The following is a 22,423-nucleotide window of genomic DNA, read 5'->3' as shown; positions in this document are numbered from 1 at the left end:
ATTTGTAGTTGTAATTGTTTAGTCCTGGACCAACCTTGTGATGGAGCAGACCTATAATCAATGGCTCCATCCATGACAATCCTATTGTATCAGACATTACATTATCCAATGTGTTCTTACTATTTAAGATAGTAGTGTGAGATTTGATAGATTTGGCTGCTGTTTCTAGCAGGCAAGTGACTATTAAGAGTCTCCCTTGCTGGCTCATTGTAATTGTTGTTTTACCACAAATTAACATTGATGGAGCAAACCAATAAACAAAGCTTTCAAGCTATGGTCATTGCATCTTTAATCAGATAGTCTATCAAGGACCTTGTTATTCAATGTTGCTTTTACTTTCCAAAGATTGTAGAAAGTGATTTGAGGAGAGTTGGCTGCTTTTTAGCAGGTCAAATGATGACTTGGAGGCTTTGTTGTTAATTTCTGTTTCTGTAGTTACAGTTTAGACTCAGGTCATGCCTGATCTTGTAAATCATATCATTGTTCCCTAACTTCTGGATTTGAATGTTAAATACATTCAAGAGTGCTAAAGCTTGTCACAGCTTTTGTTTCTGCATTGTCTGTGAGAGAAATCTTAGCAATTACAGGTCAAATGTGAGTCAGAGCACTATTTTAGTTTGTTTACATGAAGAGCAAATTCTTTTCAATATTGTGCAGATATTTATGTGAAAAATATAGTTGTTGACACCTATTTAAATTGTTCACTGCACCACTCCTGAATCACATGCAAGTGTTTGGGTGTTAAGTCACTTTACATATATTTTTTGGTGTGTCAGAATTTTCATTGCCTAACTATGATCTTGTCATTGACACAGTTATTGTTTGGATGTCAATGTATAAAATACATTTTGTGATTACATTGGCATATATTGTTTTGTATTGGTCTTGTTTTCTCTGTACAGTTAGGCATGTCACCCTATTCAGTGATGAAAGGAGATATTTTTCGATGTCTTATAGATATGTCATGAATTTCAGTGGTACTTGTTTGGGGAACTTCAACTTGCAGACAGTTCTAATTACACAATACGCACAACCAGTAACCCACATTTACTATGCAAGTAATTTTCCTTGTTTGTTCTTGGGATGAGGATGAGCTCACGCAAACAAAATTACAACACTGGATTCAAACAAATTTCAACTTTCTTCTAAATCTGTATTCCAGCTACAACTGTTTCTGTGGTTCAAACATTCTCCATACCTTAAATCAATCCATGTTGGCACTTTCAATGTTCCGGTTGACTCAGCCTAGAAAAATCAGCAATGCTATGTAGTTTAGCCTCAGGTTGTATAAACCTATAAATGTATTCACAGAAATAATTGAACCAATCACTTTTTTGAAGTATGTAAAGGATTGTTTAATCGTAAAGACAGTCCTGATAACAAATAATCAATAGCATTGTTGTTCATTAGCCAGCTGTTTTTTTTATTATCAATTGAGTGCATCCAAAGTGTTTAGCCGGTTTTTAAACAGTTGGTTTATTCTGAGGGAAATATGGCTTTTAATTTTAGCAGCTCAAGTAACTATTTAGAGGTTTTCTTATTAACTCATGTTGTTGAGCATAAAAATAACTGCTGAAGATAGATAGGAATTCAAGGTTTTGTAGGCCATTATTAATTATTCTTTCTTTGGATATGTTTGAGGTGGAAAATAGATCAGAGAGATAACTTCTGAATTTCAATTTTTTTTTTATTATTCACACCCTTGGACAGAGGACAGTTTAATGAATAATGAAGTAACTTTAAGGACAGCAACTGAAGGGAAACTTGGAAGGGTAGCGAGATCAGTACTACCTGAGTATAACTGTACAAAGGATCATTCAAACTTGGCAGCTGTAGGTAAGAAGATGAGAATTTAACAAAGGGAGATAGTGGTGGAGAAAATGTTGTTTATGATATTGGTATTCCAGAAGATCTGCTCTGCCTAATCCTTTTCCTTATATCTTAACCCTCATCTCCAAGCATAAAAAACACCACCATCTTAGGTTTTGTACTCTTGCCAGCCGCATGGCTATGTGACTAGTACTGGTAGCATGAGAAATGCATCCAATACATGTGGTAAAATAGTTGGTGTTAGGAAAGGCATTCAGTCATAGACACCATGCCAAAGCAGACACTAAAAAATGATGCAATCCTTGGACCCACTGGATTCTGTCAAACTGTCCACCTATGCCAGCATGAAACATGGATGTTAAATGAAAATAATGATGCTGACAACAATCTCAGAAAATTGTTTTCTGCTTCATTAGAGGTAAATTTCTGTATTCCTTCTTTTATGGTACAGCAACATCTATATGGTATCAGCCCACAAGCCCTTAGAAAAAGACTGCTTCAGTGTACATAATTAACAATCTAGTACTAGAGTTGACTTGTTTGACTAAAATCCTTCATGGTCACAGTCCAGTCGACTGAAACAAGTAGAAGGAAAAAATAAAAAAATATCATAAACTACATTGCTGGAAAAGTAGTGAGGTCCATTTTGCTTCCTGGAAAAAAAGAAAAGAAAAAAACTCTACATAACACAAGTTTTCAAATAAAGTATTGACAGCCTGAATATTTTTATTCTTATCATGAACAGCAGACAGCAGCTTGGATTGATTTACAAGGAGCATTCAAGAAGTTTGGAGGCTTTTTTAGCAGAGGCAGTTATAACTGTCCTACATTATTGTAATTTTAGTACATCATTACTATACATCTGATAAGCTGACCTACCAACTTTTGTTATTCCAGATTGAAGGAGATGACTGTAGCAGCACTTTGAACACACCCTACCTAAACACTGCTTGTCACAGCTGACTTGCTTGTCAATTGCTGCTGAGATGTGAAGACAATTTGGAAATCTGCTATGCAATAAAGTTTAGTGTTAAACTGAAAAAAAACACTACGGAAATTTATGAAATGCTCCAGACTGGTCATGGATTAACTTGTATGAGCTGAGCATCTGTTTTTTGATGGCACAAGAAGTCAGGCAAAGCAAGTCTACCAGGAAGCTTATGATGGTCTCCATTTTTAACAGCAAAGGAATTGTCTACATCCACTGGGTTCCCTCTGGCCAGACGGTCAACGAAGAGTTCTTTGATGAGGTTTTGAATAAGTTCAAGAAGAGATTTCATTGCAAAAGGCCAGTGCACCTGTACCAAAACAATACACCAGTTCACAAATCCATCCTGGTAGCCAACTACTTGATACAGACAGGCATCAAAACTGTCCCTCACTCTCCCTATAGTCCAGACCTTGCTTCCTGTAACTTTTGGTTGTTCCCCAAGGTGAGGGAGAAGATGAAGAAGCTTGTGACAAGAGTCCTGGACACCTTCACTTTGGAGGATTTCCATGGAGACTTAATGAAGTGGCTAGAGTACTACAACAAGTGTGTTGAAGTCCAAGAATCCTATATTGAAAGAGATTAAAATTTTATATTTCTTAGAAATTAATAGATGTTTCTCTTGAAAAAACCTCAAAACTTGTACATTCATATTATAGAAGATAATTTTCAACAAGTTTTATTTTATTATTATTATTATTCAGGTCACTGTCTGGAATCGAACTCGGAATCTTAGGGTTAGTAACCCGCACTCTTAACCACTACCAAGCTCTAAATTCATGAGAAGTTTCATAAAAACAATCTCTTGTTGAACAACTATTTTGAAATTGTTTATATTTCTGGTGCACTTTAGAGAAAATAAATATATTCTGATGCACTTTGGGTAGAAAACTAAAAAAAAATATTTAGATATTTTAGCCTATTTATGCAATAGCTTCAACGAGGAATCGATGCTAGATGAGTCGAAACTATTGCATAAATTCTCATATATTCCATCTTCCGTCTTACATTTGTCATATATATATATATATATATATATATATATATATATATATATATATTACGGAGATGTACTTGCATAGCAAGCGACCTGATCTGAGATCGTGTGCTGGAACGAAAACAATTGCAGAATGGAAGGTGTTTATAAGCCATTTAAGAAACACACAAAAACCGTTAGATTCACTTAAACATTTAAATTTAATTAATAAGTCCCAGTTGAACACTGGGATTACTATAATATATATATATATATAGAAGCTTTTTTAAAAAAGAATTTTTTTTAAAGTCTATTTTTCAAAAAACATCCTTGTGCTGCTCTCCAGCTTGCTAGTTCCAGTCAAACGTCTAACCCATGACATCATGGAAAGCGGACGTTAAATGATGTTGATGATGATCAAAACAATATGTGTCTTCCCAAATTAAAGAGGCAGATGCAGCTAATGTTTCGTGGGATTATCTGTAAATTGACATTTGTTGGAAAAGCATAGTTTTAGAAAGAAATTAAACACTTTGGCGTCGATTCAATCCATTCACTCTCCAAAAAGTTATCGCAAAAAAAAAGAAAAAAATCTTGTGAAAGGTATCATCTCCCTTGAATCTAAAAGTAGAGTTATTTCCCTTGGTTTATAAATTTTCGAAGCTTTTTAATATATTTAATCTTTTCATATAAATGTAATTTTTAAGTTATCATTTATAAATAATGGTAAACTTTATCTTTAAAGCCAGCCTCTGAAAATGTTTATTTATTAAATAGGAACGTTGGTAATTTCGTTTCTGTATTTGCTTTCAGGATTCTTAATGTAAAATCTTGTGTTGAAACACGTTTTTGCACCATAGGAGGGTCATTTTGTCAATAAAAACATGCACTGGTTATGTCTCACTGACTTTTATTATTATCAGCGACCTAAGACCTTAGCATGCCGAGCAACATTTCGTCTGTCTTTACATTCTGACTTCAATTCCCACTGAGGTCGAACTCTGGGATTACTATAATGGATAAGTCCCTTTCCCTAAATTTCAGGCCTTGCACCTATAGTAGAAAGGATTATTATCAACCACCTAATTAACTAATTAACTAATCAGTTAATCAGTTAGTTTGTCATAGTTCAATTTATTGAATGTAAATATTGTAAAAATTGAGGAATAAACCTATATATTAACCCATTTATTAAATTCTTCACTTTGATTAATACATTACTATATGCTACTAGATCACATTTTAACCTTTGGATCAACTGGGCAAAGACCCCCTTTTGTCATGAATGTCCATGGGTTGCACCTAGAAAGTTGTCCTCCAAAAGTCTGGGCAAGGTTGTTTGTGGAAGACCAGCAGTCGCCCATGCATACCAGCCTCTCCTCTCCATGCCACTGATGGTATGCAAGGAAAAGGCAAAGGCTGATACATCTTGGCACCAATGATATCACAACTCATTTCTACAGCTGAGTGAACTGGAGCAACATGAAATAAAGTGTCTTGCTCTCAAGAAGACAAGACACAGCCCAGTCTGAGAATCAAACTCACTACCTCATGATTGTGTGCCTGATGCAAAAAGGGCAAAAAGAAATTCCTCCTTAAAATGAGGTTAAAATGATGCTGACTTAAAAAATAACAAGGCTAGACTGAATTTGTAATATTTGAGTAAGATTATATTTCTAATACAGTAGCCATATTAAAAGTGTTTTCAATAACAACATACATGTCTAAATTCTCTAATTGTAATTTATTTAATGCCAAAAATGCATCAAAGGTTCCAAATTTTTACATCAACTACACATAATATTTTTAGGTTAGTTCTAGAGTGCACATGTTCATGCACATTAAGAATTATAAATTTACAGTAGATGATCAAAAATGCTTCCTCTGGTTGCAAGGGTTAGCTAAGAAGAAATATATTAACAGAGATAGTAAGAAATGTGTGAATTGACTATTGAAAACCATTTAGAAATATTTCACACTGTTCACCTACATGAGTGTGTGTGTGTACCTCATTTTACTGTGTAGTAACATCGGTAGTACTGAATAATAATGAACATATTCCAAGGTGACTTACTCTCACCTTTGTGCTTTTGATGTAGGAGTAACCTCCTCCCCCCAACTTGAAGTATCTTTAAATAATTGTCATCTGCTTTATATGGAAGCTCTGAACAAAATCTCACAAAATTCTACAATGTAGAAATCCAGTTTTGTTGAGATTTAAATATGAAATCTGTAAAGAGAATTGCTATAGTGATGGATGTGCAGCAAAGCAGATGAAAGTAGTAAGATGATTCAAAAAGAATATGAAAGGAAACATACAAAATTGAGGAAACGTAGACCAAGGGGTTGTTGTTGTTGTTTAGTCCCACTGATAACAATCCTACCTTTAAAAAAAAAAAGAACTAATACAATAATATGTGTGTAGTGAGGTCTAGAAATGAAACCTCGCAGCTTTGATAGCTGAGTCCAGTCCATGTTTAGGTGAAGTGCCCTGATTACTAACCAATCAGCTTGTAGAAATATTACTCCATATCATCGAATGTTCTATGATGCTTCTTCCACAAAAGGGATTATAAAAGTGAAAGAGCACCAGAATCAGTGCAGAGGTTGAGAAAGCCACCAGAGAACACATATCTTCACCTCTTTCCAAAGCAAGCCAGAGAGCAGCACAAGCGCTTACTTCAATAAGCTTTCCTTGGCTGAGGTTCAGCCCCAAGTTGAAAGGAATTCTTGAACTTGGATGGATAAGCATTATACCTACCTCTCATGCAAAACTAATCTCAATTGTTAGTTTTATTATAACCACGTTTGAGCACACCGCATTATGCTTCTGGCAAACAGTGAAGCAATTTTGTAAATATTGTAATTACTTAGACAAATAAAATGTTATTCCAACAATGTTTGTAATTGATTTGTTATGGGATAATACTCAGCTAAACTTAATACCAACCAGCAAAGGTCCATCAACAAGCACGACATGTGATTTTAGAAAGATTTGGCTGTTACATCTTGCATGTTTTAAGATGATGAATTTTGAGGGGTTAATAGGAAATATGTATGAGATGTTTTGGTGCAACTGTTTTGGTCCCCATCTATTGGGAATCACAAATTCAATGCTGACTTATTTAGCATCAGACAGTTTAATGCTTCCTTTCTTCTTTCTCTTCGTCCTTCTTTCTTTATGTGTGCTTGAGCAATTTCCTCTTTGTGTATGCGCCGAGGAAAAATATTTTTGTTAACCATGTTCAATTAAAAAATTGTTATCTCTCTCTCTCACTCTTTCTATCTGTATGTGTATGCATGTGCATGTATGTGTGTGTGTGTTTCCCTCCAGTGCCAAAATGTACAGCAGCCAAATCAGGTTGAGTGTCCAGTCAGATGTGTCAAATCATCAGCATCCAAGCAGCCATGCCCAATCATCTCATTCTGGTAATAACTGGCACTCTGTCAGTTACAGTGGTGAGGGTTCCATTGGATCCGATCAACAGAAGAGCCTGTTCATGAAATTAACAAGTAAATGACTGAGTACTCCACAGACATGCATCCCATTGACGTAGTTCTCAAGGAGATTCAGTGTGATGCAAAATATAACAATGATAGCCCTTTGAAATACAGGTATAACTGATTTTAGCGAGCTGAGTCAACTATAGCAAAGTGAAAAAAGTGCCTTGCTCAAGGTCACAATGCACTACAGGAAATCGAACTCACAACCTTATGAATCTAATACCCAAACCACTAAGCCATACACACATCAAATTAGATGGAAGAAATCATGTCATCACTAGGGAGAAGTTGTTATGGAAGATGACTGTATAAACTGATCATGTAACATACAGGGAAACCAAATATGATTAAAATGGAGACCCCCACCACAAAAGATAAAAAATACTGATAATGTCGGATCAAAGGTTTTGCTACAGAAATATGGTAGTGGTGGAATGAAGAGAACCTGGGTTATAGAACTGAGACATGAGTCATGCAGCACCAACAATGAAACACACCACATCGGTTGATCAAAAGACTAAGAGACGTTGGAACTGAGATCTAGTTTTCACTTTTTATTCTGCAAGAATTTTTTACAAAGTCTTTGAGAGCTGAAGAGACTTGATATTACAAAATTTTAACATATTAAGTTAGTAAACATGATCAACAGGGAACTTTGAAAATGATGATGATGATGATGATGATGATGACGCCGACGCTGATAATGACGATGACAATGACAACAATGATGGTGACGATAATGATGATGCTGCTGCTGATGATGATGATGGTGATGATGATGATGACAATAATAATGACAGTAATGAGGACACTGGTGGTGATAGTATTGACAATAACAATAATGATGATGAAGTTGGTGGTAGTGATGGCAATGATGATGATGATGATGATGATGATGTTGGTTGTTGTTGTAAACTATTGATTTATTTATTTATAATAAGTATGTATAAGCTCATGTATAATAAATTAAACTAATAAGCTTTGCTGTGTATTTATCCCATTGTGACAATATCTAAATATACAGACAAGACCAAAAGTTTAGAGGAAAGGTTCAGCCAATTAAATTGACTACAGTACTTGATTAGTGTTTTATTTTATCAACTCTGGAGGGGCAAAAGGTAGAATTTGAACACAGAATATTAAAAGACTTAACTAATTACCTAGTGACATTTCGTCTAACATTCTAGAAATTCTGCCTCCCCACCACCCTCATTAATCTTATTATGTTACCATAAATTTGGCACTGTAATGGAAGCAATTATAAGTGAAATAAAAGTAATGTCTAAAAAATTATAAACATTATTTTATACATGATCACTTTTCAAAAATACTATTATGTTCATAATTTCGTTTGTCTTGGTACAAACACAACTGTTTTAATATATTAGGTTATTCAGAAAATAATGGCCGATTTTGAAAATAAGCCTACATTCATGAAAAACTGAACTTACACAAAGGTTTAATTATTCAAAATATGATTCATGAACAGCTTTGTATTTCTACCATTGGTTAACAAGGTCATTTATGTCGCTTCAATAAAAATCCAAAGGTTTTGATGCCAAGAAATCCTTGAATTCAGTTTTGACCTTTGTTTTGGAACAGAAGGCTTTTTGCCTTAAAAAAGTATCTAGATACTTGAAAATGTGATAGTTGGTGGACGAAAGAATTGGGAGAATATGGAAGATGTGGTAAAGTTTCTTATCCCAAGTCTGCGAGCTTCTGCAGGTCATCTTGGAAACTTGCAGTTGAGTGTTGTTGTGGAGCAGAATTGGATGACATCGATTAACAAGTGCAGGTCTCATTTTGTGCAAGTGAACATGCACTTCTTCCAGTTGTTTACAAGTAAACTTCTGATGTAATGTTCTGATTAGGTTCCAGAAAGCTGCTTTGTTTTCAAATGCTGATCACCACAGGTGGATGAATGTTCTCTACCTTCTTATAAGAATGTTGAACCGGATGCTTTATAGTATTTGTTTCAGCTCTTTATATTCTGAGTTCAAATCTCACCATGATCTACTTGAGTAGTAGACTTAATCTATCACCTAGTTTAACACCAATACCTGATACCCTTGGTGTCATTAGTGGAATATACACCATGGCAAGCATTTATGCCAAATCTCCAGTTTGAAGATAACTCTCTTCCTCCCTCCCAGCAATCCAGGATGCCTCTGTGAAGGGCCATGTGCAGTATCTTCTTCTTGATTTAAATATGAAGAAGGAAAAAAAAATAATAACTTCATCATTTTATTCTATTTTTGCTGAAGAACAAGAACCTGAAATGTTAGACTATCTAGTCTTCATGGCAACATTCTCTGGACCCTGCAATTTTAATCTTCATTTTAACTATTATACTTATGTTAATTCCAATTCCACATCTACAAAGCTTTTGGTTCCATCAGAGATTGTGCAGTTATTTAATTCCAAGTATTGTCAACATGGTCCTCCTCATGTTTTCAACATATTTACATTTTAATGACATTTAAATGAAAGATATCAAATGTTATTGTAATTAATTTCTTGAGAAATACAGATATTTGGTTACTGTTTTAGTGTCTCAAATATTATCTGAATATGAAAATGGTTCCAGAAACAAAATTATTTGACTGGAAATCTAAATTCAAACTACTTTCCCAGGCATAATCATTTTTAATCTGTTATTTTTGAATTCTTGTCAAAACTGAAGTTAGACAAAATTTCATTAATTTCATATTTGGGGAACATGTTAGTGCACCAATTAGGAAACATCTTTTGTTTATAGTTTCGAGAAACTAAAGCATCATTTGAATTTTGTATTTCTTGACTTTCTTTCCAGTTCATTTGGAATTTTACATGGTGTCTACTTGGTTGTATTGCAGACTGTTGGTCATTTATGTCGCACAAGAGATTTTCAATTTGATTCAAGTCCAGATCATTATTATTTTCCAAAACATTTGGTCTGTATAAGTAATAGATATTACTTTGTAAATCAGAGCATAGCTCTGATTTCCATCTGTGTTACATCTACTTTGATTGCTCATCACTTATTATATATATACAACAGTCATCATCCATGGACATCACTTGCCCAGACAAGTGCAATATTCTCTCTTACACACCACATCTGATTCCTTTTTATATTTGACTTTTTTTCCAATTCATTTATATTGTGTTAATTGTACACACTAACATCACGCATCCAGTTGAACATGTTTGCTGCATGTCTTTCCAGTCCTCACAAAAATCTCTGCATTTAAGGCTCATGTTTTATCACCATGCGTAAACATCATACAGTCTACCCTTCATTCTGAAAAAGAAACCCTTCTTTTATCTGTAGAAGTAGTAGCTCCCTGAAATTTCTTCACCTCATCCTTACTCACCCCCATGCATTTGGCATACCCACTTCCACTCCTAATTTGGTTACTTAGATAAAAGAAGTTATTAATTTTTAGGGAGCTGTCTGAGCATTTCTAATACAAAGATGCTCATAATGTTTACCATGTCCGTGTAATAGATTCTCTTAAATGCCACTCTTATATAAATTGTGAACATCAAGCTTATAATCTGGTTTGTGTCCTCTGAAATATTTGACCAGCAAATTATCCACTAACACTCAAGTGTACTTTGTACATTTCTGTTATTTCTTTCATTAATCCTCTCTAGGAGAACAGATATCTGATCATTACCAGTTTCTGAAACAGTATAACTTATGCTGTCACCTCCGTTCAGTCTAGAGTTTATAAATGTATTGTTTTTATATACTTCAAATGACATAGAGTCAGAAATTTTTGAATTCTTGTCAAAACTGAAGTTAGACAAAGTTTCATTTATTTCAAATTTGGGGAACATGTCAGTGTACCAATTAGGAAACATCCTTTGTTTATAGTCTCGAGAAACTAAAGCATCATTTAAATTTTGTATTTCTCGACTTTCTTTCCAGTTCATTTGGAATTTTACATGGTGTCTACTTGGTTGTATTTCAGACTGTTGGTCATTTATGTCACACAAGAGATTTTCAATTTGATTCAAGTCCAGACTATTATTATTTCCCAAAACATTTGGCCTGTATAAGTAATAAATATTTTCTTGGGAATCAGAGCATAACTGAGAATTTTCAAAATTACTTAGATCTTCAAATGTTACATGAAAAATGTTTTTTAATTTATTCATATTATCTTTAGTGCAGAATTTAACAAGCTCAATTGTAAAATCAGCCATTTCTTGACCAATTCCATTTTTTTCCTCATTCTGGTAATGATAATACAAACCATCTGAATGCACAATGATGAAGGTGTTGAAATAGTCATAAACATGTTGAATTTGTTTCTTAAGCAATTTGTTTCTTTTTAATTTCATTTTGTGGGAACTTCTGACATGTAAACTTGTATAACTGTTTAGCATTATTGTTAGTTCTTTGACTGCGGCACAGTGCTCCATGGGGTAAGGGAAACATATAACCAAGCCTTGTTGCTGAGCTGTATCCTGGTTTATGTTGGTGCACTGTAAATATTTCAAACATTTTCTTCTTTGAAGTATCACTGTAAATCAGACAGATTGGAAAATTTTATATATAATATAAATTGTATATATAAATTTTATGTTTCAATATAAGAAGAAAAGAAAAGAAAAAAAAGCATAAAACAGGAAATGGAAATGTAATACATTGATAACAATAAAATGAAATACATTGACAATAAGTGATAATTTTTTTTTACCACATGTCATGTTTATGTTTAGTTGTGCTCTGAAGGCAAGTATGATTACACACTAAACTGTAAGTGTTTAATCTTAGCATATAACAGTTGAAACAAAACAATGAAAATTCTAAGCGTATTTGAATCTTGTGAATATTATGTGGGAAATAGTTTTTAATGATGGGACTCAAAGTAGATAAAGCTATAAGTAATAGCATGTAAATACTGGGTTAAAAAAATCCCTTCGATAACCATGTGACAGTCTTTGACTTTTCCAAAGGGTTTTATTTAACCTAATATTTCCATGTTATTCTTTCTAGCTTTATCATGGCATATATAAAAATGTATAAATGTTGGGTTAAAACAAAAAAGAACAACATTTACACATTATTATTCATAGGTCCTTTATCAAGGCAGTGAACTGACCAAATTGTTAGTTTGCTGAACAAAAAGTGCTAAGCGGCAATTCTTTGAATTGAATGATAAACAGAAAATTCACATTCAGACTTACTCTTTTACTTGTTTCAGTCACTTGACTGCGGCCATGCTGGAGCACCACCTTTAGTTGAGCAAATCGACCCCAGGACCTATTCTTTGCAAGCCTAGTACTTATTCTATCGGTCTCTTTTGCCAAACCGCTAAGTTACAGGGACGTAAACACACCAGCATCGGTTGTCAAGCGATGCTGGAGGACAAACACAGACACACAACCCCCCCCACACACACACACATACATACATGCATACATATATATAGTACGGGCTTCTTTCAGTTTCCGTCTACCAGATCCACTCACAAGGCTTTGGTCGGCCCGAGGCTATAGTAGAAGACACTTGCCCAAGGTGCCACGCAGTGGGACTGAACCCGGAACCATGTGGTTGGTAAGCAAGCTACTTACCACACAGCCACTCCTGCGCCTATACTTATTAACCGTCTTTTAATTCTGTGTTTGTTCTACTTTAAACACATTCACAGAGAAACTGAAACAGCTTCTAAATTTATAAAAATTATAAATTATAATCATCACATTTCAAAGATATACTTACTAAATAAGCAGATAATCAAAGATAAAATCAAAACGAGGATCAAAATCCAAATAGCTGAGCCTTGACTACTGCCTTTCAGTGGCTGGATGTGTGTTGTGGAAAAATAAGGTTGACTGGTTGTACTAATAAAACTCACTAAAATATATCAAAAGAAAATATTAATTCAACATATCAAATATCAACAGGGTAGGTCAAAAGTCATGCACCAAAACATTTGACATTTTATTTATATCATGTTGTTATTATTATTATTATTATTATTCATTTTACTCATCATGTACAAGAACATGTGTATTCATCATCATTTTCTTTATCTTAGAAAAATTGAAGCATGTTTTTGACAATTCCAGAGTGTGTTAACTTTTGGCCCACCCTGTATAAGTAACTTATTGGTGTAGAAGGAAAGAGATAGGGTCACTGCTACACATTAAGGCACCCAAGATCCTTTACATTTTATCTTTTACTTGTTTCTGTCATTAGTCTGTGGCCATTTGGGGGCACCAGATGAGCAAATCAACCCCAGTACTTTTTCTTTGAAGCCTGATACTTATTCTATTAGTTCGTTTTGCCAAACCACTAAGTCACAGGTATGTAAACACACCAGCACTAGTTGTCAGGTGGTGGTCACACACACACACATACATGCATGATGGGCTTCTTTCAGTTCTCCTCTATCAAATCCATTCACACGGCTCTGGTTGGCTCAAAGCTATAGTAGAAGACACTTGCCCAAGGTGTCACACAGTTGATTGAACCCAGAACCATGTGGTTGAGAAGCAAGCTTCTTATTTCTTTATTGCCCACAAGGGGCTAAGCATAGAGGGGACAAACAAGTACAGACGAACGAATTGAGTCGATAATATCGACCCCAGTGCGCAACTGGTACTTAATTTATCGACCCCGAAAGGATGAAAGGCAAAGTTGACCTCGGCGGAATTTGAACTCAGAACGTAACGGCAGATGAAATACTGCTAAGCATTTCGCCCGGCATGCTAATGATTCTGCCAGCTTCTTACCACACAACCATGCTTGTGCCTATCTAAAAGACAAAAAAAAAATGAAGAAAAATGTGATTTGATTGATTGGCATGAAGTCACACACTAATACCCTCCAAGTTCTGGCCTACAGACATACTGTCTCCTTTCTTTATTTTTTCAACTATTTCAACAACCTCTTTTCCTCAGAGCTCGCTGGTTTCATGCTACTCAGGACTCACTCATTTTTCTTCCTCTCATCTCCTATATTGTGTTCATCACCTTAGGCCCTACACCCTGATATCTACTCCCTAAATGTTGGTTGTCTAAAATGCTCATTTTACTTAACAGCTGTCCACTTGTAACTATTCAAGTCTCACTGGTCCCAAAGGGTCTTCCTAAAAACATAGACATAGTGCTTTGTTTCTGGTTAAAGAACTGAGAAGAAAAATTCCTGTGAATGAAACTAAGTTGTCAAAAGCTATATCGAAACCCGTTAGAAGAATTGTACCCATAATTCATAGAGCCAACCTGGTACCATTATGAGTTGCCTTAATTCTGCCTAGGGGTTATTTTAAGGGTGAAAATGCTTATAGATCACTCCTCCAATTACATTGTGACATCTGATGGATTGTACCTTAGTGTAAAGGCCTATTCTTGTCCCACAAGTCAACTTGAGAATTACATTAAAACTACAAATGTCTATCAAGTACTCGACCACTTAGACTATTCTGCAGACACAGAAATATTCTAACTGGTTGGGGTAGTCCCATTGATCAAAGAACTGGAATATTTGTTTCAAATTCTGCCACAAAGATAGCTATTTCAGGGGATGGGGCAAGCCAATTATACCAACCCCAGCACTCAACTGGTACTTATTTTATCAACCCCAAAAAGGATGACAGGCAAAGTCAATCTCAGCAGAATTTGAACTCAGAACATAAGGACATACAAAATGCTACTAAGCATTTTCTCCAGCAAAATTCTGCTAGCTTGCTGCCTAAAAGAACAGGAATATTAATTGTTAAAACCAAAAACAAATCCATTTATTTTACTTTGGTTTCTTTAATAAAACGAAAGTAACAGAATTGAAATTTAAATTTCAAATAATCAAAATTTAAGTGGTTTTTCTCACCTGGTGCCAGTGTAGTTTCCTGTTCAAAATCTCCACACAAGTTTTGTTTTGCTTGAAGCTCTGAAGAAGTGTTCCAATTACCTTGACACAAAAGTCAACATATTAATTAGCCACGAAAGTAGAATTGCATTTGAAAATTAAATTCTTACCAAGAGAAATAATGTCAGTATAAAATAGAGTTGAAATGCTGCATAAAACTTAATATCGAATCAGTGTTTTTAGTTGTAAAGATAGATGAGATACCATTATAAAATCTTTAAAAAGATATTGATTCCTTAAGTTTATTGCTAGAAGTTAGAATCTACCAAAAACAGAGAGGAAATCAATTAAAATAGCATATCTGGTACAATAATGAAATTATAACTGCTATAAGTGAAGAAATCAAATATTTTATGTAACTGATAACGATTTTCACTCAATATATATTTATTTGCATATATATTTTAGCATGCACACACACACACACACACACACACACACACACACACAAATATAGAGTGTTATTATGGCTAGACAGTGTTGATCATATGTCTACTCCAATAAAGATAACTTGCAGCTAAGCAACAAACCGATCAACCAACCAAAATATATGTGAGCCGTTTTGTGATCGCTTGACATGCTAGAAATAGTAGCCAAATCTTCCTCAAATCACACCCTACTATCTTGCTAAAAGAAAGACATATCAAACTATGTAATCAAAAACATAGGATAATCATGGCTGAAAAGGTTTTTATCATGAATTTGCTAAATGAGACTGACCTAAGAGTAAACAAGAAGGAAGACCAACTACAACAGAACAATTTCATTCAAGAAAAGGCCATTTTATCTTTCCCAATCAAGATCTAAATAGAATAATTGAAATTTGAAAAATGTTCGTAAGTTTTTTGCCATTCAAAATAGAACTGTCACATTACTTACATGGAATCCTTAAAAATGTAGCTAAGTATGGTTTGTTAAGTTGTAAGGGCTTCACCTAAACAATCATATAAAGAAATGAAGAATAAACATACATTTAAAAAGAGACACTAAAACATGCACTTTTGATAATAATTACTATGTAAAAATAGACTATTACTTTATGGATGTACATGAATTAGATCACACACACACACACACACACACACACACACACACACACACACACACACACACACACACACACACACACACACACACACACACACACAAACACATATATATATATATAATGCAATCTCTCCTTCATTGGACACTATACTCTGTTTATGAAGACCTGTTGGGGTAAGTGAAATCGAAATCGAAATTGTAAGTGAACCATATTCGCTGACTGGCACTAACAGCACCGTCTCTAACATTTGCAATTTTTTAAATTCTCCAAGATCATATCTTCACAAAGACAGACGAGATATTGCTGAGCATTTTGCCTGGAACGATAACAGCTCTACCAGCTTGCTACCTTTGTCAAAGGCACATATTAACAACTAAGCTTCAGTGACTGCATTGCAGATGTAACAATGAAAAGGTTGACACCAAATAATGAATATTTAAGTAAGTCAACGGTTTTTGCATGTTCCTGAATGGTTAATATGTGTCTTCCATATTGTAATTATATGAAATATATTGTTATATAAGCATGTCTAATGTTGTAGTGACATTGATCAATAGATGTCCAAGCTGAGCACCAACCATTGAACACTTGGTGAATGGATTCATTGAAACGTTTTGTATTTAAGTGCACCCTATTGGCTGTTTAATATTTAACACCTGCTGTTTCTATTGAATTAGAAAATCTAGGTCAATAGACAAATTTTAATCTGCAATAAATTTATTTCATTTCATAAGTCAATGGAGTTCTATAATGCTCATAGGCTTTTGTTTTTGCAACCCAAACTATAATTTTTACAAAATTTTATAAAATCTACTTAGAGTAAGGTCTCTTATTAATTTCAAACCTTGGAAATTGCTCATTCATTAATGTCATTTGTTAAGTTAAATCAGCTTATAATTATTTAAAAGCAAACAATACAATATGAATAATCATCTAAACAGTCCTGTAATTCGTTCAATGAATTTGTTTTGGTCATTGGCTGTGGCTATGCTGGGGCACTACTTTGAAAAGATTTAGTCAGATAAATTGACCTCAGGACTTATTTTTAAGTCTAGTACTTAGTCCACCATTCTCTTTTGCCAAACTGCTAAGTTATGGGGATATAAAATCAATACTTATAGCAAGCAGTCGTAGGGTGTGGGTGGGGGAAGACAAATACAGACACAAAAACACGCTCATATATATATATATCCAGCTGTAGAAACTCTGCCAAATCAGAGTGGAGCCTGGTGTAGCCATCTGGTTTCACCAGTCCTCAGTCAAATCGTCCAACCCATGCTAGCATGGAAAGCGGACATTAAGCGACGATGATGATGATGATGATGATATATAAATATCACCATCATCATCCTTTAATGTCCGTTTATCATGTTAACATACATACATACATACATATATACATCTCTTTGAAAATCAAAGAAAAAGAGGATACCTATGGACAACTACTTCAAAACCTCCAGCTTCTATATTCAGACTATGAATTCATATTCATACCAATAATAATTGGAGCATTAGGTTTTGTTAGTAAATGCTTAAAGGAGAATCTGGATAAACTGGGATTTTCAGAAAGAGAAATCTACCGGCTAATTCGTACATTACAAGTGCAGTCTGTAAGTGGAACAGTAAAAATATGCAAGACTTTTCTCAAGTTCCAAATGTGAATTTTCCTGTGTCAACTACATCCCAAAAACGGAGCCTTGTATCTTTGTTGGAAACCGGTTACCTCCTCAGTGGAAGATTTATAAAAATTAAAAAATAGAAGAGAGAGAGAGAGACATACATACATACACAAACACAATGAGTTTCCATGGCTTCCACCTACCAAATTCACTCATAAGGCATTGGTGAGCTTGACTCTATAGTAGAAGACACTTGCCTAAGGTTCTGTTCAGTTGGACTGAACCCAAAACCACATGGTTGCCTATGCTTGTGTCTATTAATATTTAACTATTTTCGAAGAAATCTTTAAATTACTCACCATTACTCGATACGTTCGTTTACATTCTTGGAAGCAAGAGTAGTTGAAAAAAACCTGGGCTTTTTTGGTTTGATGATGCTTCAGAAAAAAAGGATTAAATCTAGTTAATTTTCATTTAAAAACATATGCCTATTTCTTTTAAAAATCATATAATATTCAATTAACAATTACAAGAATTTTTAATTACAATTTTATATGACAAAATAGTTATTAGTTTTATTTGTTATCTATTAAGAATGATATATTAAACATCATAGGTGGTGTCAAACTTGTCTTGTGATATTTAGTTAATTGACTTTATACTCTGAGCCCAAATCCCTATGAAGGTCAGTTTTGTTGTTTATTTTCCAGGGTGGTGAAGTAAGCACCAGTTAAGTAATGGAGTCAATCTAATCAACAGAATGTGTTCTATGTCCTCCCCAACCAAAACATGTGATTTGTGTTCGTGTTAGAAATCAATATTTTATTTCCTATTCTAGGTGGCAATGTGGCAGAACCATTAGCATGTTGGGCAAAATGTCAGGCAGCATTTTGTCTTCAATAATACTAGAACAGTCTTACAATGTTCATCATGTTGTTGTTGTTGTTGTTGTTGCTGCTGTTGCTGCTGCTGTTTAGCTATACGTTGCCTCTGATTGAACAGGTTAACAATCAAAGGATTCCAGCTGTAATTATTGCATCTTATATATCTTGTAAGTGAAGAAACCACATAGAGTTCCTTCACTGGTTCAGAGCTTATCATCAAATTGCAACGATAAACTAAGAGATGGTAATGGAGAGAGAGAGAGAGGCAGTAATAATATAGCAGACTTGTAGAAGCTGGTGAGAACTGAGGTAAAGAATATCTTTTGGATGTGTAATGGTGACATATGAAAAGCAGGGCACAAGAGTAGCTAGGCATTAAAGGCTTTAGCCAATGTGTTTGGTGGACAATTGTACTTGTATGGACATACAGTGAAAATGCTAAGAGAAAAACTATTATATGAGTCAGTCAGAGATAACTAAAGCAGAGAAAAACCAATAAGGAAGAGAGGGTCTCAAAGAAAAAATATTAAAAAAAAAGTTGAAGTGATTCATCTATTTCATTTCAATAAAGGAAAATATTGATTTCTAACATTGGTGTAAGGCCAAACAGTTTTCAAGGGACAGTATTAGTTACTGCCTTATTGTTTCATCGTATTGATCCTGGAAGGATAAAAGCTAAATTGATCTTGGCAGCATTTGAACTGAGAATATAAAGGAACATAACTAAATCTAGCAATTCTAATAGAAAAATGATATTGGTTTCAAATTCTGGCACAAGGCCAGTAATTTCAGGAGATGGGTAAGTTGATTACATCAGCCTCATTGCTCATTTGGTACTTTTCTTTTCTACCCCAAAAGGCTGAAAGGCAAAGTCGACCTCGACAAAATTTGAACTCAGAATATAAAGATGGATGAAATGCAGTTAAGCATTTTGCCCAGCATGCTAATGGTTCCACGAATTCACAATCTAATAAAAAAAAGTAATATTAAAACAAAGAAGATAATGATAATGTTGATATTAATAATAATAAGTATGATAATATACACAAGCAAACATTTATCTTGTACGTGTATGAGAGGAGATATAATTTATGCTTCAATTTACCATATGAAATGTTTGCTCACACCATGTTATCAGCAATGGATCATTTTTTAAAGTGACGGATACATTATACTTTGCAGTTCTTTTGTCCAGATGGCTTAAACTAATTGCTAAAAATTCTTTTTCATTCTTACAATGGAATGACACACACTCTGCAAGAGACAGGAAGCAATATACATTTGTGAATTGTCAAGAAATTACTGTAGAGTTGAATAACAAATGTTTAAACATCAAATTATGTAATAGTGGTTGGTTATTCAGGTCAGGTGTTTGAATTTATAGATTGGTGTCTAACTGTAAAGACTGATGGCTGGGTTAATAGACTAATATGCTTTTAGCTTTTGGCTTTTACTTTTTTCAGTCATTAGATTGTGGCCAAGCTGGGGCACTGCCTTGAAGAATTTTTAGTCAAATGGATTGACCCCTATCATGGTAAGTTATGGAGATGTAAACACACCAACACTGGTTGTCAAGTGGTGGTGGTGGACAAACACAGAGGCAAAGACACATACACATAGATGCATATATATATATATATATATATATATATATATATATATATATGTACACACATGACAAGAAATAATTTTTGTTTCTTTTGATGGAAACAAAAGGGTTTATAGGACTACGAGAAAGAAGTGCTCAAATGTAATTGAGGCAGAGATAAAGAATCACTGATTATAAAACAAACATCAAGTTTGAGTCAACGACTTTTTATTTTTGTTTTGTTTTGTCCGTGTTTCCTGTTTACCCGATGAGGGAGTCGTTGCCGAGATGCACTTTAAATGTAATCGAACCACGGCAATGAACTCTCAAAATGGCCATAGGTGTGTTTGAATTGTTTTTGTGGAACTCTTTTTGCTCCTGGACTCTAACCTGCCATAGTTTTAAAAATTGAACTTTTGGGGTGTACTCTTGTGTGAGGGGAGTAAAAAAAAACTTTAAAAAAAAATTTTTTTAGCCGATTGATATTTTATTTTATCTTAGTTTATTTAGTTTTTTAGTAGCATGATACACTCTAGAATTTTTATGAATTTTTAGTCGTTCGTATTTACCTTTTTGAGAAGCCATTCTATATATTTGTATTCTATTTGCATATATATTTTTACCTTCTGTGTTTTTTGTATATGTATATTTTTATGTTTCAGAACCATGGTAATATTCATATGTGATTAAATGTTTGAGGTGTGGTGTTATATATAAAGTCGTTGACTCGAATTTGATGTTTGTTCTATGATCAATGATTCTTTCTATATATATATATATATATATATATATATACATATATATATATATATATATATATATATATATATATATATATATATATATATATATATATATATATATATATATATATATATATATACAGTGGGGGGAGATAAATATTCGTACATGGCAAAATTCTTTATTTATTTAATTTCTAAGGAACATAAATGGAATATACCAATACTATATTTGCATATACATACATAAACTAAGAATATGCAAAAGAAACTAATAAATTATAGTAACTAATGAATTTATATACAATTATAAATATTTAGGGGTGAAAAAGGTATTCGTACAGAATAAATTTATGAGTTTCTATGTCACAAAATACTGTTAAAATTTTTTTTTTTTTACTAGAACTTTCTCGTTTGTTCCAATAATCTTATCAGTGGTCATTTTTAAGTGTCAAAATGCTATCTTCTTCATTCAGCACTAAGACAACATAAAATAGCGTTGTAATAATGGCGTAAAGTAAAGAACTCACAAATTCAGTGATGGTGGCGGTGGCGGTAACCGTAATGGCAGTAGAAGCAACAGTGATGTTTAGTCACTGGTCAGCTTTGACTAAGCAAGTCTTTGATCAAAAAGCATTCTAGCTATGACTGTCTGAAATTTTTTTCAGGCACTTGACTTTATTACCCAATGCATTTATCCTTTTTTAAGATGTTTAGGTTCTAATAATAATAAGATTTCGACTGCTGTTTCTAGACAGTTGAGTTACCACCTATATTTTATTTCATTTGCTTATGATATCTGAGTTGTTGTTGTTGTTGTTGCTGTCATTGTTCTCATCATTGTTTAGCTACAGATCAGCTTCAGGTAAACATATGATTCCGTCTTTTTGTATATATCAGTCAACATTTGCAACAGAAATATAAGTTAATGAAGTGGATATATATGCCAAAGTGGTAAACCTTATACACTGTGAGTCATCAAGAGTCTGTATGTGTTTGACCAACTAGAAATAACAACCAAATCTCCCTCACATCAGACACTTCCATCTTAACCTTTAGCATACTGTAGGTGCATCATATCACTATGAGTTTTCTCCCTCTCAATACAACACAATGCACCTACATTTACAATTTGTATAGCAGCATGACGTGTCTAAGCATGCTAAAGGTTAAACAAAGAAGCTTCTATGTGGTTATTTGACTTTCCCAAAATAGCAGCCAAATCTTCCTCAAGCCTTAATATTTTAAAGAAAGGACACAGAGTCATATAATTGTAAATAGCCCTTAAAATAGGATGAATGACACAAGTGGAAGGCTTTTAATTACAAGCTTGCTTCACAAAAGTTGTTCTAGAGCTAAACACAAACAGCTTAAAACATTTA

At 33.9% G+C, this 22,423-nt stretch overlaps 1 protein-coding gene across 3 annotated transcripts in view; it reads right to left on the bottom strand.

The window, feature by feature from the left end:
• Nucleotides 1-7,829: 7,829 nt before the first annotated feature.
• The window catches only part of LOC149135685 (uncharacterized), a 42,673-nt gene continuing 28,079 nt past the window's right edge, over nt 7,830-22,423 (bottom strand). For all 3 annotated transcript variants that reach the window (XM_089352973.1, XM_089352974.1, XM_089352975.1), the window contains 6 exons: nt 19,819-19,967; nt 18,189-18,266; nt 16,042-16,096; nt 15,124-15,204; nt 13,015-13,149; nt 7,830-11,812 (listed from right to left, as the gene is read on the bottom strand). In XM_089352973.1, coding sequence (XP_089209099.1) covers nt 10,881-11,812; nt 13,015-13,149; nt 15,124-15,204; nt 16,042-16,096; nt 18,189-18,266; nt 19,819-19,967 — 1,430 coding nt within the window. In that variant the 3' untranslated portion in view covers nt 7,830-10,880. The remainder of the gene's footprint in view (nt 11,813-13,014; nt 13,150-15,123; nt 15,205-16,041; nt 16,097-18,188; nt 18,267-19,818; nt 19,968-22,423) is intronic.

This window comes from Octopus bimaculoides, chromosome 5 (genome assembly GCF_046866305.1).
Source record: "Octopus bimaculoides isolate indiv1 chromosome 5, ASM4686630v1, whole genome shotgun sequence".
Classification (NCBI taxonomy): domain Eukaryota; kingdom Metazoa; phylum Mollusca; class Cephalopoda; order Octopoda; family Octopodidae; genus Octopus; species Octopus bimaculoides.
Note: the sequence above shows the minus strand (reverse complement) of the source record. Positions and strands in the feature narration are given on the sequence as shown.